This window comes from Scheffersomyces coipomensis (genome assembly GCF_036884675.1).
Source record: "Scheffersomyces coipomensis strain NRRL Y-17651 chromosome Unknown DFJ63scaffold_2, whole genome shotgun sequence".
NCBI lineage: Eukaryota > Fungi > Ascomycota > Pichiomycetes > Serinales > Debaryomycetaceae > Scheffersomyces > Scheffersomyces coipomensis.
The window spans coordinates 724,012-739,305 of NW_027042893.1; the positions used below are offsets into that span (position 1 = coordinate 724,012).

Genomic DNA, 15,294 nt, shown 5'->3' on the forward strand with positions numbered 1-15,294 from the left:
CAGATAGAATTATGAATGGGTAGTTAATCCGTTCTAAGTCCTTATTCGGAGTTTGTTCAATTGGTGTAACTCGGATATTGTATTGTGTAGAGATTGTTGATCTCATGGTGAAAGTTATACAGTAGGTGTTCAAAACTTAAGTATATAGTAAATGATACTTAATAGACTTTAATATGGTTGGGAGGTAGTTTTACATCATCGAAATACTTCTATGATCCAAAGCAGTTCACATGGATTATATATCAGTGAGCCGTTTATAATTCACATAAAATAGTACCAAAAGTATTCACAACAATACTGTCATTGGGTCTAATAATTATTAATGCTTTATTAAATATAACAGGAAACGGTTCCTTAATCTATATACAATATATGGGGTAAATTTTTAATTACTATCTATTGTTTTCTCCTTTTCCTCTTCTTGTTTTTGTTGTTTACTTTTGAGTTCAACTTCATCAGAACTTTTACTCTCCTTTGGAATAGCTTTATTATTTTGAAATAATGAAGCAATTAACGCAATTGCAGCTAATCCAGCACCTAAATGATACACATTTCTAATAGCTTTCATAACTAGGGTCTTGATAAAGTATTGAGTTTCGGGAGTTAACTCTTTGATAAGTGACGTATTAACTAATATCGTGTTAATATTAACTGAGCTTAATTCCTCTAAGATGGCTTGATTAGTTTCTGATTTCATAGCTGATGTTAAAATCGATTTCAATGATTCTGTATATGTCAATGTAGCTAAATTTGCTCCAATTGATCCACCAATAGAAGTTCCAAAAGTGAAAAAAGTAGTTCCCATAATTGTGCTACCGGGAGTCTTTGGTAAACTTAACGTGAATAACATAATACATGATTGCATTTGCATACCACTTGCAATACCAGGTAAAATCAAGAAACCAATAATTTGTCCTAATGATGAATTAACATCTAAAAACGTCAATATAGCGTTTCCTACTACTCCAAACACTCCCGCCAAGATTGAAAATGGCTTAATTGATCTTGCTCTTGGGAATATTGCTCCACAAAGTATGGATGTTGTAACTGATGCAATAATCAGTGGTAAGAGATGTAAACCTGAATTCCAAGGGTCATAACCATGAATCACTTGAAAATAAACCGAATAATATAATTGATTAATAAAGAGAAAACCAAATGTAGTTGTGACAGTCAATACAGATATAATACAATAGAAGTCTGTAATGATATCAGGTGCCAACAAGGGGTATTGTGAAAATCTAAGATTCCAAACAAAGAATATAACTAAGAATAAAACTCCGAAAATAAGTGTACAAATAACAGCAGCTGAACCCCACTTGAATTGAGTTGATGATCCAAAACTTAATGCAAGCAAGAATAATACAAGTCCAATGGCCAACATTGCAACACCTATGAAATCAATAGTTTTGAACTTAACCAAAATTTTCCCCTTTGGACGTGGAGGATTGAATGCATATTGTAAGAAAGCAAATGCTATTCCTCCAACTGGTAAGTTGATATAAAAACACCATCTCCAAGTTATTTTCGAAAGTGCTCCACCAACTAATGGTCCAATAACTGATGCAGTTGAATAAGTAAGTGCAATCAATATCATTCCAAATGTTCTCTGTTGAACAGGAAGGATTTCAGAAATAATAGCATATACTAATGATTGGATACCACCTCCACCAATACCGGCTAACACTCTACCACCAATTAACATATTCATACTCGTTGCTAACGCACAAATCAATGAACCAGCTTCAAAAAGAATAATAGCGACACTTAATGTTAACTTCCTTCCAACAATGATTGAAATCCTACCCCAAATGGTAGTAACCACACACATTGCTAATAAAAATCCAGAACTTAACCAATTAATCTTATCAAAGGCATCGAATTTATTCCCGATTGTAGAAATGATAGTCACAACAATAGTTTGATCTAATGTTGTTAAAAACATAGCTAATAATAATGAAACAATACAAATCACAAGTTTATAGCCAGTGACGTATTGTTCTTCTCTTCTAGTACCATCACCAGCATTACTTTCAATGAACACTTCATCTCTCTTTGAATTTTGACTTGGCTCTTCAATATTAGTAGTCTTTAGATCATTAGTACGAAGAACAATGATCTCGTTTTTTGTTTCTTCTAAATGGTCTGAAGTAGACTCTGATGGAGATACTGATTTACTGGACATGTTAGTTGTGTTTAACATTCATAGAGTTAACTACAGTTTTATATTATCATCATAAAGCTCAATCTTATATCTCGTTTTATATAGTTTGCAACTTCTTAAATTGATATTGCTTTTGTGTCACTTTCTATCTAAATCCTGATAATTCCCTGTATGTCCATTAAATACCGAGTTATAACCTTTAGTTGCCACAAACTAGACCAAGTATATCATCAATCGTAATTCATGATGGAAACAGAGCGGCAAATACATTATTGATTAAACGGCTTGATATTTTTTTATTTCCTCCGTTCTAACTCCTTATTTGTCGGGATTTGCATTTTCCTTTTATCTTTTATAAAAACGAAATGTTTGACATGTTAGTCTACACCAGAACGTACTTATGTCTTATATCATTGCAGTTATGTGGCGTATTGGAGGTGGAAGTGAAACAATGTTTCGTTGTCCATTCGCGTAGTAGTAGTTTATATATCGGTATTAGACATATTCTGAAATACTGACTTTATGACAAACTTATGCTGCTTCATTCCTTAATAAATATTTGTTATAGAAGATATAAGTACTTTCAGGGCTAAACTTAGTTTTAAGGTAGTAGTAAGAGGCTTATAAAAAAATCATTGGTTGCAAAAATATTCAGATAATTCTCATCAAATCTAATTAATTATTAATATTTTATTAAAATGCAATATGCAAGAATTCTATAATATATACATATAAGTATAAGCAAGTAAATATTCCTAATTTTCTTCCACTTTTTTCTCTCCATTTTGTTCCTCTTCCTTCTTTTGTTGTTCACTTTTAAGTTCCACTTCATCGGCCCCTCTACTTTTCTTTGGAATTGATTTATTATTTTGAAATATAGATGCCAAAAGTGCTAATCCGCCTAATCCAGCAGTTAAATGGAATACATTTCTAATAGCTTTCATGACTTGAGTCTTTATGAAGAATTGAGTTTCAGGGGTTAATTGTTTGATAAGTGATGTGTTAACTAATATAGTATCAATATTAACCGAACTTAATTCTTGTAAAATAGCTTGATTAGTTTCTGACTTTATTGCTGAAGTTAACATAGATTTTAATGATTCCGTATATGTCAACGTAGCTAAATCTGCTCCAATAGACCCACCAATAGATCTTCCGAAATTAAAATAAGTCGTACCCATAATGGTACTTCCTGGTGTCTTGGGTAAACTCATCGTGGCTAACATTACACATGATTGCATTTGTAAACCAGTTGAAATACCCGGTAAGATCAAAAGACCAATGATTTGTCCTAATGATGAATTAACATCTAAAAGCATTAATATCGCATTTCCTGTTAATCCACACATAGCAGCAAAGATTGAAAATGGCTTAACGGTTCTGATTTTCTTAAATACCAATCCACTTGTTATCGAGGTTGTAACGGATGAAATGATCAATGGTAAAAGATGTAAACCTGAATGCCAACCATCTAATCCATGAATCACTTGAAAATAAACTGATAAGTATAATTGACATATGATAAGATAACTGAAAGTAGCTGAGATGGTTAAGACCGATACATTACAATAAAAATTAGTGATGATATCAGGGGCTAATAAAGGATATTTTGAAAATTTAAGATCCCAAATCAAAAATATTATTAAAAATGAAATACCAAATACGAAAGAACATATCACAGCAGCTGAGTTCCATGAGAATTGACTTGATGATCCAAAACTTAACGCAAGTAAGAATAACACAAGTCCAATCGATAACATTACGGCACCGATATAATCAATAGTTTTGAATTTAGATAAGATCTTCCCCTTTGGACGTGGAGGATTGAATGCCCATTGTAAGAAAAGAAATGCAACTCCTCCAATTGGTAAATTGATATAAAAACACCATCTCCAACTTATTTTCGAAAGAGCTCCTCCAATTAATGGACCAATGACAGATGCAGTGGAGAAAGTGATTGAAATTAATATCATTCCAAGTGTTCTATGTTGGATAGGAATGATTTCGGTGATCACCACATATACTAATGATTGGATACCACCTCCACCAATACCGGCTAACACTCTACCCCCAATTAACATGTTCATACTCGTTGCTAATGCACATAATAATGAACCTGCTTCAAAAAGTATAATAGCGATACTAATGGCAGATTTTCTTCCTATAATGATAGATAATTTCCCCCAAATAGTGGTGAATACTGAAATAGCTAATAAGAAACCTGAGCTTAGCCAATTGATCTTATCGAATCCATCGAATTTATTCCCAATTTCAGATATGATAGTTACGACAATAGTTTGATCGATGGATGTTAAGAACATGGTTAATAATAATGAAAATATACATAGCACAAGCTTATAACCTTTGATATATTGTTCTTCTCTTCTGGTCCCGTCCCCGGCATTACTCTCTATGAAGACCTCATCTTTCTTTGATTTCTGGCTTGGTTCTTCGATCTCGTCTTCTATCGTGTCATGTTTATCTAGTATTTCTTCTGGTGACGACCTTTCTGGTGAAGTTGATGATAAAGTAGATGATGAATTATTTGACATATTTAACTCAAATTATGATCTATATACAATTATTCATACTCTTTGCAATCTTAATTATCGAATTTTACATGCCAATTGTTCGATATATATACTTTATAAATGGGTCTGGATATTTGGAGGAAAAAATCCGTTAATACCCTCATAATTCCATTTATGTCCGCGATGGCTTCGCAGTTAAAAGAAATTATATTTCGCAGTTTATAGGAATTTAATTAAAGCCCTTTTTACCATTATTATTTAAATCCTTTATTTGGAGTTAGGATATTAATATAGGTCATACAAAACGGTTTTATCTCTTGATTTGGTATACTTTGATGATGGAGAGAAATAGGTTGAAGTGATCATTGAGTCTTATTAATGAACTGTTTCATATCTACAACTAAAAATATAATTACCATTTTTATATTAGGATATAATAATATGTAAGACATATAGCATAGCATAACCTGTAGGCTAATAACAATGAATCACAACAATCATGACCAAACTTACATATACCACCAATTTGACCACGATAAACAATAATGAACATCGTTTAATCAATTTTTGATCATTATATAATTCATGTTGTAATGGTTTAAAATCATATAATTTGAATTCATCGTTCGGTAATTTCATCAAATAATAATTCAAAAATTGATTAGTTTCCGCCATGATATACTGTTTTAATTTGATATATGGAATAGTAGGTGGTGCAACGATTGGAGGTGAAGAATTCAACCCTGGTTGTCTAATCATAGGTGGAGGTGGATAAAACATGGGTTGTTGGGGTGGGAATTGATTTTGGTCTGGTAATTGGGGTGATGATTGCTTTTGTTGTTGTTGTTGTTGATAAGATAATAATTGATTCAATTGAGATTTATACCTGATAGTAGTGGGTAATGGATTACTTATCGGTTTATCAAGGTATGTAGTATTGGTATAATGATCATAAGGAGGTAATAATGAACCATCTTGATCATTTTCACCTATAACTGGGGGAGAAGCAGGAGGAGGAGTTGGTTCTTGCATTTGTTTGATTTGTTTATTATAGACTGAGAGTTGTGGAGATGGAGATTGTAACGGAGTAGAATATATTGATTTTGAATGATGTTTATGATTATGCTGATGATTATGTTTTCCATTGATTAATTTTGAATCTGTACCATCAATAATTAATGAGTTATCTTTCAAATCTAAATTTTCAACAAAGGTGACTATATCAGCATAATAATCATCAGCATAAGATTGCTCTTGTTGTTGTTGTTTGGTTGATTTGGTATAAACTTTAATATTCACGGATGATGATTTTGGAGATTTGGATCGATTATGTTTTTCATTAATCTCTTGTTTTAACTTATTCAATAATTTTTGTTTATTAGCTTGTAATTTCAAGAGTTTACTTCTTAAGAATTTAATCAATTCAGCTTTATTCAATTTTAACTTATGATTATCCCATGTAGTGGTGGTTGTAGTGGTAGGAGTAGTTTTAGAATGAGTTTGAGTTGTTGTTGATTTTTGTTTATAAGGAGGTAAATCAGAAAAGGAATTAGCTTTATTAATTTCAATTATTGAACATGAAGAACATGAAGAAGATGAAGGAGATGATAAATATTGATTAGTTAAAACTTTTGCAGCTGCGGTAGTAGCAGTAGTAGCAGCGACAGGAGATATTAATTGAATCATGATAGAAATGCAAATGAAGGAATGAATGGATATATGACCTGAAATGAAATGAAATGAAAAAAAAAATAAAAGATAAGCCAAGCTATGAAAGATGAATTAAATAAAACTAAAATGAAATGAATTACCGATATACTGTCAGCCGTAACAGAAGATAAAAATTTATACTAAAATAGTATGCATAAACGGGGGAGGATATAAGATTCCGATCGGGATGAATGAATGTTCGATTATGTATTAGGGTACAAGGGCAGTAGTATGATTACAGAATGGAATAGATGAATTAATGGATGAATAAATAAATATAAGGCACAGATATTAAAGATGATGGTAGATATTGTACAATAAATAAATAAGATGTGTATGAGGTATCTATCAAAATGAATAAATAAATAAATTAATGGAGGAGGAATAAATAATAGGGGAAAGATGGATCAAATTATCATGAGAAACAAAATGGGATAACTGTAGGGTAGGATCAAATGGGATAACGATCAAATGAGGAGATAGATGAACTATGATTATTATAGTTGTTGTTGCTGTTATTATTGTTTGACGGACCAGTGATGATTCATAATCTCAGTTAAGAAAAGGAAAAAAAAAAAAGAAATGAACAGATCACTTGGTATACCGTAAAGGGAAGTAGCGGGAGAGGAGATCAACCAGGCTGAGGAGGAAGTTAGGGGTAGTGTTAAGTTAAGACTGAGTCTTTCTGTTTGATGGATGGATGGATGATGATAGATCCCGTTAAGTATGAATAGGTTGGTTGCAAACAAAACTGAAACACAAATTTTTTAAAATAGAAATTGACAGTGTAATTTATAATTTATTTATAATTTATTTGTTATCAGCAGACTGTTACTGATTCAGTTTAGTGTGCGATGATTTGAATGATTTTTTTTTTTAGTGAGGAGACTCCACTATTTTTGTTCTCTCTGCGTAACTTACGCTGCGAAGAGGAAGAAAGTTTCATTTCCCTCGGCAACCCGCCCCACTTAACAACTAACTTATAATTAAACAATGTAATGGGATGGTTTCTCTTATTTCAGTTACATAGGGGTAATAGTAAATCATTACTTCAACTTACTCATTAACTTATGATTAACTGTGGACTACGTTGCATTTACCTACTTATGTGATCTAATCAGTTGATCATCTTAATTTAATCATATGTAACGTACGTACGTACGTACTTACTTACACACCACTTTTCCCAGTCATACCCATTCTCCACTTTTAAAAGCTTATTTTTGACGTATATGTCTCAGATTCATTTTATATATGCTAGTGTGATAAGAAGTGGTAGAAAAGTTTAATTATGAAATTTAATTAATATGTGTGAAATCAGATGCATGCATGGAAACTGAAATAAATAAATAAAAAAATAAATAAAATTGCGCTTTCAAAATTGACATTCCCCCCCCCCCTCCCCATTGTATTATGATTATCATTGTCATTGCTATTAGCTTTGATTATAGTTACGAATATGGTTAGTTAGTCATCTTATATAATTTATGTAACTTTCACTAAATAACTTTTACCGATTGTGGTTCAACTTTATTTTAGTTCTTACATATCTATGCCATCACCATACCTTTAATTGGTTGCATATCTATAAAAGATTAATCTAGTATTTTGATCAGCTTATTAATACATTTATATACATTATCTTGATCTTAAAGTTGCTATTTAAAACTTATCATAAGTTATTAATAGAGTAAATCATCATTAAAAGCAATCTATCTAATTAATGATAGACTTATTTCATCATGATTAGCAATATAAATTCTGAGATCTTTTTTTCTTAGTACATTTTGTCAAATTTATCAAAATTATTGAATATTTTCATTTTTAAATCATATATCTACCAATATTTCACTTTTCTTATATTTTAAACATTTAACAGAATCATAAAGTCAGAATGAACATAGTTACAGTTCAAATTACTTCTAAAACAGCCTCATCTAGGCCATTTTTACCCCTATTTTTTCAAAGTGGTTATCGATGCCTCAAAACGGCTACTTTTTTAAATTTGAAAAAAAATTATGCCCCTTTAGCTTAGTGGTAGAGCGTTGCACTTGTAATGCAAAGGTCGCTAGTTCAATTCTGGCAGGGGGCAATTCGTTAAATGTTTGTTCCGTAATTTTTTTTTTTATAACTACCTAATTCGAATCGTCTATTCAATATTTTATTAGATAGTCTAACTATACTTTATCATATTAATTGATTGGCATAATCATTGTAGACATTCCTATTAATTATATGGTAAACTATCTTGCATTTGCTGTAAATTGATATCAGATCAGATCGCCACTAAGACCAAACCAAAAAAAACAAAAACAAAAACAATCGTACAATTCTAAATTTTTTTTTACAGCATCCCATGAATCAATCCTTAATTTGATCAATTAATCATATATTACCATAATCAAATGTATAGATCCTTAATACAACCAGGAAGAGGAGGAGGGTCTATCATACCCTCACGAATATTATCATCTTCCAAATTGATGCTTTCAAAATCATTAACCCCTTCCTCATATTTACTTCATCCTACAAAATCAAGATTATATCATGTTTTATTATCAAATAGCACATCACCATTACGTACATCATCTAATAATCTCATCCCATCCATCCATCATCCATCCCATAATATCATATCAAAACGAAATATAGGATTCAAAATGCTCTTTAGAATCACCAAGATTCCGGCTTATTTAGGTGGTACTTTGGCAGCAGGTGGATCGTATGTTGCTTATAAAGTGGAACAAGCTTCAACTTATACTCAAGATAAATTATCTGGTTTCACTGATTTCTTCGATAAGACAGGTGATTTCTTGAAATCAATGGTTCCAAATGGTGATGGTTCTGGAGCTGGATCGGATGGTGGTAGTGGAAGTGGTGGTGGATCAGGTGGCAATGGTGATACTGCTACTGCCGTGGGTGCTACTACTGCTGCAGCAGTAGGCTTAACTCAAGATGAAGATGAAGATAAAGAAGATGATGACAATAACAATGACGAAGATGATGATGAGACTTTAATCGATGATAATGATGACGATGATGATATAGATTTTGCTCATGATGAAACTAATGATGAAATGCTTAATTTAACAAGACAAATGATTGAAATCAGAAACTTATTATTAACTATAGATCATGATGGGTTAAGATTACCTTCTATAGTAGTGATTGGTTCCCAATCATCCGGTAAGTCATCAGTATTAGAAAGTATTGTCGGTCATGAATTCTTACCAAAGGGTTCAAATATGGTTACTAGAAGACCCATTGAATTAACTTTAATCAATAGTCCTGAATCTGCTGCTGATGTAGCCGAATTCCCTGCTTTGAAAATGTATAATTTAACTGATTTTGAACAAGTTCAAAAGATTTTATTTGATTTGAATATGGCCGTTCCTGAACATGAATGTATTTCAAATGATCCTATTCAAATTACTATTAAATCTCCCAGAGTTCCTGATTTATCATTGGTCGATTTACCCGGTTATATCCAAGTGGAAGCGGCTGATCAACCACTTGAATTAAAACAAAAAATTCGTAAATTATGTGATAGATATTTAGAAGCTCCAAATATTATCTTAGCTATATCAGCTGCTGATGTCGATTTAGCTAATTCAGCCGCTTTAAGAGCGTCAAGACTCGCTGATCCAAGAGGGGAAAGAACTATTGGAGTAGTTACTAAAATTGATTTGGTTGATCCAATTCAAGCTACAAAAATCTTAACTAATAGAAAATATCCTTTAAAAATGGGTTATGTGGGTGTTATTACAAAAACTCCAAAACCTACAAAGACTGGTTCAAGTTTATTTTCAAGAAAAACTCTTACTGGAGTTCAAGCCTATATTGCTCAACAAAATTTTGAACATACATATTTTAAAGAAAATAAACCCGAATTTAGTGGTACTACTACAGGAACTAGAAATCTTAAACGGAAATTAATGAAAGTTTTAGAAAAATCAATGGCAGCATCATTAGCTCCAACTCATTTCACTATTCAACAAGAATTAGAAGAAGCTTCTTATCAATTTAAAGTTCAATTCAATGATCGTTCTTTAACTCCAGAAATGTATTTAGCTAATAATATTGATATGTTAAAGTTGGCCACTAAGGAATTAAGCCATAATTTTTCAAGACGTGAATTAAAAGCATTATTAAAGAATGAATTAGACCAAAAGGTATTGGATTTATTAGCTGAAAGATATTGGAATAAACCATTTTCATTATCAAAGGATAGTTCACCTAATTTCGAACCTGATTTAAGGGAATTATCTCAGATCGCTAATATTGATGATGATCTTTATTGGCATAAGAAATTGGATTTAACTACGGGTTCATTAACTAAATTAGGGGTAGGTAGGTTATCAACTACTTTAGTTACCAATGCCTTATTAACTGAAGTTGAAAATTTAGTTAATAATACTCAATTAAGAAATCATCCAATGGCCAAGAATGCTGTTAAAGATGCTGCTAAGAGTGTATTAGGAACAAAATTCTTTTCCACAGCCGATCAAGTTGAAAATTGTATTAAACCTTATAAATATGAAATTGAAATTGAAGATCGTGAATGGCAATCAAGTAAAGATAATGCTGTTACGTTATTAAAAGAAGAAATGAGACAATGTGATGAAGTTTATAATAATTTAAAGAAACAAATCGGTGGTAGGAAATTACAACAAGTGGTTACCTATTTAGAAAAATTAAAACAACAACAAATTCAATATCAACAACAACAAGATATTGATTTTAATTCTCCAGAAACTTTGGGATTCTCCCCTACATTGATTAAACGTGGGGAAGATGCTATATTCTTAAAGGAAAGATTATCATTACTTAAAATGAGATATCAATTCATTAAGAATTCTAAAAAATGTAAAAAGAAGGAGAATAAATATCAATGTCCGGAAATCTTTTTAGATGCCGTAGCATCGAAAGTCACATCCACTTCGATATTATTCTTGAATGTCGAATTGTTAAGTGATTTTTATTATAACTTCCCTCGTGAATTAGATATTAAATTCTTTAATAATTTATCTAAAGAAGAAATTGAAAATTTCGCAAAGGAAGATCCAAAGATTAAGAAACATATTGAATTACAAGAACGTAAGGATTTATTAGAAAACGCCTTGAGTAAGATCGAAAGTGTCTTAGCTATCCAAAGAGGTAAGTTAGGATCCAATTCAAATCCAAATGATAAAGATATACCCAAACATCAATCGATATTTAATTGGGGAGCATAATGATTTAGTTCATACCCTCCTCCCATATAATTATTAAACTTTTAAACCCTGTACATATATCGTGATATTTTTTTAACACCATACAATAATTGCTATAGTAAATATACATACAAGAACTTTTTTATTTATTTATATAAATGTGTATATAATAATATCCTATTTAAGTATTCTAGTAACGCGATCAAAGATCGAATCAATGGTTAAACCTTCCATATTTTCAAATATAGGTTGGAAAGTATGAACATCTATAACTCTATTGAAATCAATTTCCCCAGCGGTAACGTCACTGTTACCATTAGTTTGATTTTGCTTATGGACGGTTATGTTACGATCATTTATAATATCAGCGGTGGCTTGAGCGCTAATCAACATATTATTAATATCGTTGGATAAATCGTCAGCAATATTGGATGATTCATTATCTTCATCCAATTCAATTTGATTATATGGGGAAGCGGAAGTTGGTTGGATGAGTCCTACTCTAGTATCTAAATCAACAAATATGAATGATGAGTTGAAATAACGAATGGCTGAGATACCTTGAGAATGATATTGTGTATAGATAGGTTTTAATTGGTCAGGTTTAAAGATTAAAATTTTGGAATTTATGGTGAAGTCATTCGATTCATCGTTGTAATAATTAACCACCAAACAAATCAAATTATTTCTTGAATCAATACAAATTAAATTCTTTCCTCCTAAAGTAGTATTGACTTTGGCAACTAATTCATTTAATTGTCCAGTAAGTAAATTGAATGAAGTTATTCTGGTTTTGGATAAGACGATTAAATTATTGTCCACGATCGATAATGATCTTATTCTTGATCCTGATAAAGATGGAATATTGAATACATCTTCAGGTATATCTTCAAAAGTTTGTACATCAATAGGGATGATGGAACATTCATGAGCAAGAATTATAATCGAACTATCATCTGACCAACATACATCAACGGCTTCTGAATCTATAGCACCTCCAGATCTTGATTTTCTTAAAGTCCATGCGGTTTGTTGTTGTCTATTACTTCCATTTTTAATGGTAAGGTAAATTTCTTTTGGAATTCTTGGTCTCCAAACTCTTAAACCACCTTTATTATCAGCAGTTAAGAATGCTAACCCATTGAAATATGAAGTTGGAGCTGGCTTAATGGATAAAATATGATTGGAGTTTCCATGAGGATCAATGATTTTGGTCGATAATTCCCAATACCCAGTTCTATTATTTATGGCATTAGCATTATTATTGTCATTTTTATTTGATGAATCTATAAATTTCCAAAATTTTAAAGCATATTGTTTATCGTTCTTTGATAATAAGTTATCCACTTCTGAATTGGAAACACTATCGAATGTACACATCCATTCACCATCTTGAGTGAAAGACACTAAGGAAACATTTGGATCTAATAATTTAACTTCAGATCTAACTTTACCAGTGGTTAATACGGGAGCGGCATTTTGAATGAAATTTTGTTCATTTTTAATGATATCATAAGCTTGAATGACAGCTTCATTAGGGAAATAAAGATTCTTGGTTTTTGGATGAACTTCAAATACAGTAGAATAATCATGTCTCAATTTTGTTTTATCAAATGGTGATTTAAGATATTTCTTTTTTGATTTTGCTAAAGTTGATTTTAAATTATTGGTGAATTTTGGTCTGATGGTATTAATCGATAATCTTGATACTAAATCAACTGATGATATTATTAAAACTTCGAAATTATCTTCATCATTTGAAATATCATCATTTAATTTTGTTGGTGAAACATTTAATAATAATGAATAAAATTCATTTTTATTATTATCAAGAGAAATCTTTTCAATGGTACCATTTAATCTTGGTAAGAATTGAGTATTATCAGTTTCTAATTGCCAAAATACTAAGACTTTTTCTAAACCACCTGATATTAAGTAAGTATGATCAGGAGTAAATTGTAAAGCTTTGACTTGATCAATATGCCATTTAAGTAAACGTTGAGGTTTTTCAGTAGCTAATCCACCATATAAGATTTGAATAGTACCTGAAGAAGTACCTAATGCTATAGTTGAATCATTTGATACGGCTAATGATGTTATAGATGATTTATAAGGGAATGAAATATTTTCCACTGATAATGCTTCGAATAATGAATCTTGATCTTGATCATTGGAATGGATTTTAGCGTGTCTGTATACATCCACTAAGTCAACCAATACCACTTCATGATTACTATGAACAAGTGCAATTTTAGTATTATCAAGGGAAATACTATATTTTATAATGTTATTAATTTCAGATATTTTAATGATATCAGATGGATCTTGTCTATTAACTTTTTGAATGAAACGAGTATGAGGAGATCCTGAAGCTTTCTTATCCTTCTTACCAGTTATAACATAATATGAATCATCTCTTATAGATATAATCGATAATAATGAATATGCAAGTTCCAAATTAATGGAAGATATTATAGGTTGAGATACCTTCTCTTTCCAATTCACAGTGATGACTTCACCGGTTGATTTGAATAATAATACATGATTAGGATTGACCACATCCAACTTGATATCGGCCAACTCAGTAAGATCAAGATCAATGGTTCTTATACATTGACGAGTTGATATGAAGTAAACTCTTATTTGATGACTTAAAATTACAATATTAAACCTTCCATCATGGGAGAAAATAGAGGCAGAAGACGACGAGTTGCCAAGATACACTGGTTTCCCACCAGTTGCCATTGAAGATGACCATTCTGTAGATGAAGTAGTCATCATACTTAATAAACTCTAATGATATATCCTTTTGCTTTTAAAACTGATAAATTCTTACAACCATCTCTTTAAAAAAAATCATAGCAAAAAATTATTTTTCAGAAAATCGATGAGATTTTTCGATCTCGTGATCAATCATGCGAATCAAAATATTGCAAAAAAGACACTTACATATATAAGAAAATATATATATATATATATATATTTATCAAATCTATTGAACTATAAACGCTTGTTTTTAAAAGATTCGTGAACTGCATCCTTTAAGAGGACAATTTGATGCTTTCTTGAATTTTCAATAATTCCAGAAGGAATATATAATTGATTATCCCAAAGCAAGCACCCATTTTTTCGTCTTGAATTTTGAAAATCAGAAAATATAACTTGTTTGTCAATGGCGTCATAACTAATGCTTTCCGAACCTCCAAGATGGACATTATTTGAATGGAGAGCTTTTATAGCAGACCTTACTAAATTTTGGAATTCTTCTTCTGAACCAGGGTAATCATTAGACGTTTCCTCTGTTAGTAGGTAAAAGCCACAAATTCTTCTCCCGTTCGGTAATCTCCAATCCATAAGCCCTTGTCACACCATATCACATTGTGTTATTCAAGTTAAAACTTAAGTCTCTATTTCAGTGAGATGAAGTCATACTAAAGATGCAATAGATGCCATAAATAAGTGAAAAAAGCTAGACACAAGGATCAGATACCAGAATATGCCATTAATGCGAAATATGATTACTGAAATACAGAAGCCTAAAGAGATAAAATAACGTTGAAACACTAGAGATTATCTCGAAATAAAGATTACTCAAGTTGCAAAATATCATCCTGCATGACGAAAGTACATAGATGCCAGTACAATCGATTATGACAAGAATTCCAAGGATGAGTGA

At 31.2% G+C, this 15,294-nt stretch overlaps 6 protein-coding genes and 1 non-coding gene across 7 annotated transcripts; 2 read left to right on the forward strand and 5 right to left on the reverse strand. All coding sequences in view use genetic code 12, as the record gives it.

Annotated features, from left to right (window-relative positions):
- Positions 1-53: 53 nt before the first annotated feature.
- On the reverse strand, positions 54-2,561 carry DFJ63DRAFT_61929 (MDR family MFS transporter). Its single transcript, XM_064909023.1, has one exon. It carries the CDS (start codon positions 2,201-2,203, stop codon positions 386-388), a length of 1,818 nt encoding a protein of 605 aa, XP_064763488.1. The 5' UTR covers positions 2,204-2,561; the 3' UTR covers positions 54-385.
- Positions 2,562-2,919: 358 nt separating this feature from the next.
- On the reverse strand, positions 2,920-4,716 carry DFJ63DRAFT_283821 (MDR family MFS transporter; the record flags this gene model as incomplete). The annotated part of the gene is made up of 1 exon (XM_064904746.1): positions 2,920-4,716. The coding sequence occupies one exon, from the start codon at positions 4,714-4,716 to the stop codon at positions 2,920-2,922; it is 1,797 nt and encodes a 598-aa protein (XP_064763489.1).
- A 453-nt stretch (positions 4,717-5,169) lies between these two features.
- On the reverse strand, positions 5,170-6,381 carry DFJ63DRAFT_333775 (uncharacterized protein; the record flags this gene model as incomplete). Its single annotated transcript, XM_064907911.1, has 1 exon — positions 5,170-6,381. One exon carries the CDS (start codon positions 6,379-6,381, stop codon positions 5,170-5,172), a length of 1,212 nt encoding a protein of 403 aa, XP_064763490.1.
- A 2,036-nt stretch (positions 6,382-8,417) lies between these two features.
- Positions 8,418-11,770, forward strand: DFJ63DRAFT_317535 (dynamin-related GTPase). The gene has a single exon (XM_064906833.1). It carries the CDS (start codon positions 8,811-8,813, stop codon positions 11,637-11,639), a length of 2,829 nt encoding a protein of 942 aa, XP_064763491.1. The 5' UTR covers positions 8,418-8,810; the 3' UTR covers positions 11,640-11,770.
- DFJ63DRAFT_t39 lies at positions 8,426-8,497 on the forward strand. The gene has a single exon. It is a non-coding gene; the product is annotated as a tRNA-Thr (tRNA).
- On the reverse strand, positions 11,771-14,602 carry NAN1 (Nan1p). The gene has a single exon (XM_064905468.1). The coding sequence runs from the start codon at positions 14,397-14,399 to the stop codon at positions 11,796-11,798; it is 2,604 nt and encodes an 867-aa protein (XP_064763492.1). The 5' UTR covers positions 14,400-14,602; the 3' UTR covers positions 11,771-11,795.
- A 16-nt stretch (positions 14,603-14,618) lies between these two features.
- On the reverse strand, positions 14,619-14,972 carry DFJ63DRAFT_311488 (uncharacterized protein; the record flags this gene model as incomplete). Its single annotated transcript, XM_064905763.1, has 1 exon — positions 14,619-14,972. One exon carries the CDS (start codon positions 14,970-14,972, stop codon positions 14,619-14,621), a length of 354 nt encoding a protein of 117 aa, XP_064763493.1.
- Between the last annotated feature and the right edge of the window lie 322 nt (positions 14,973-15,294).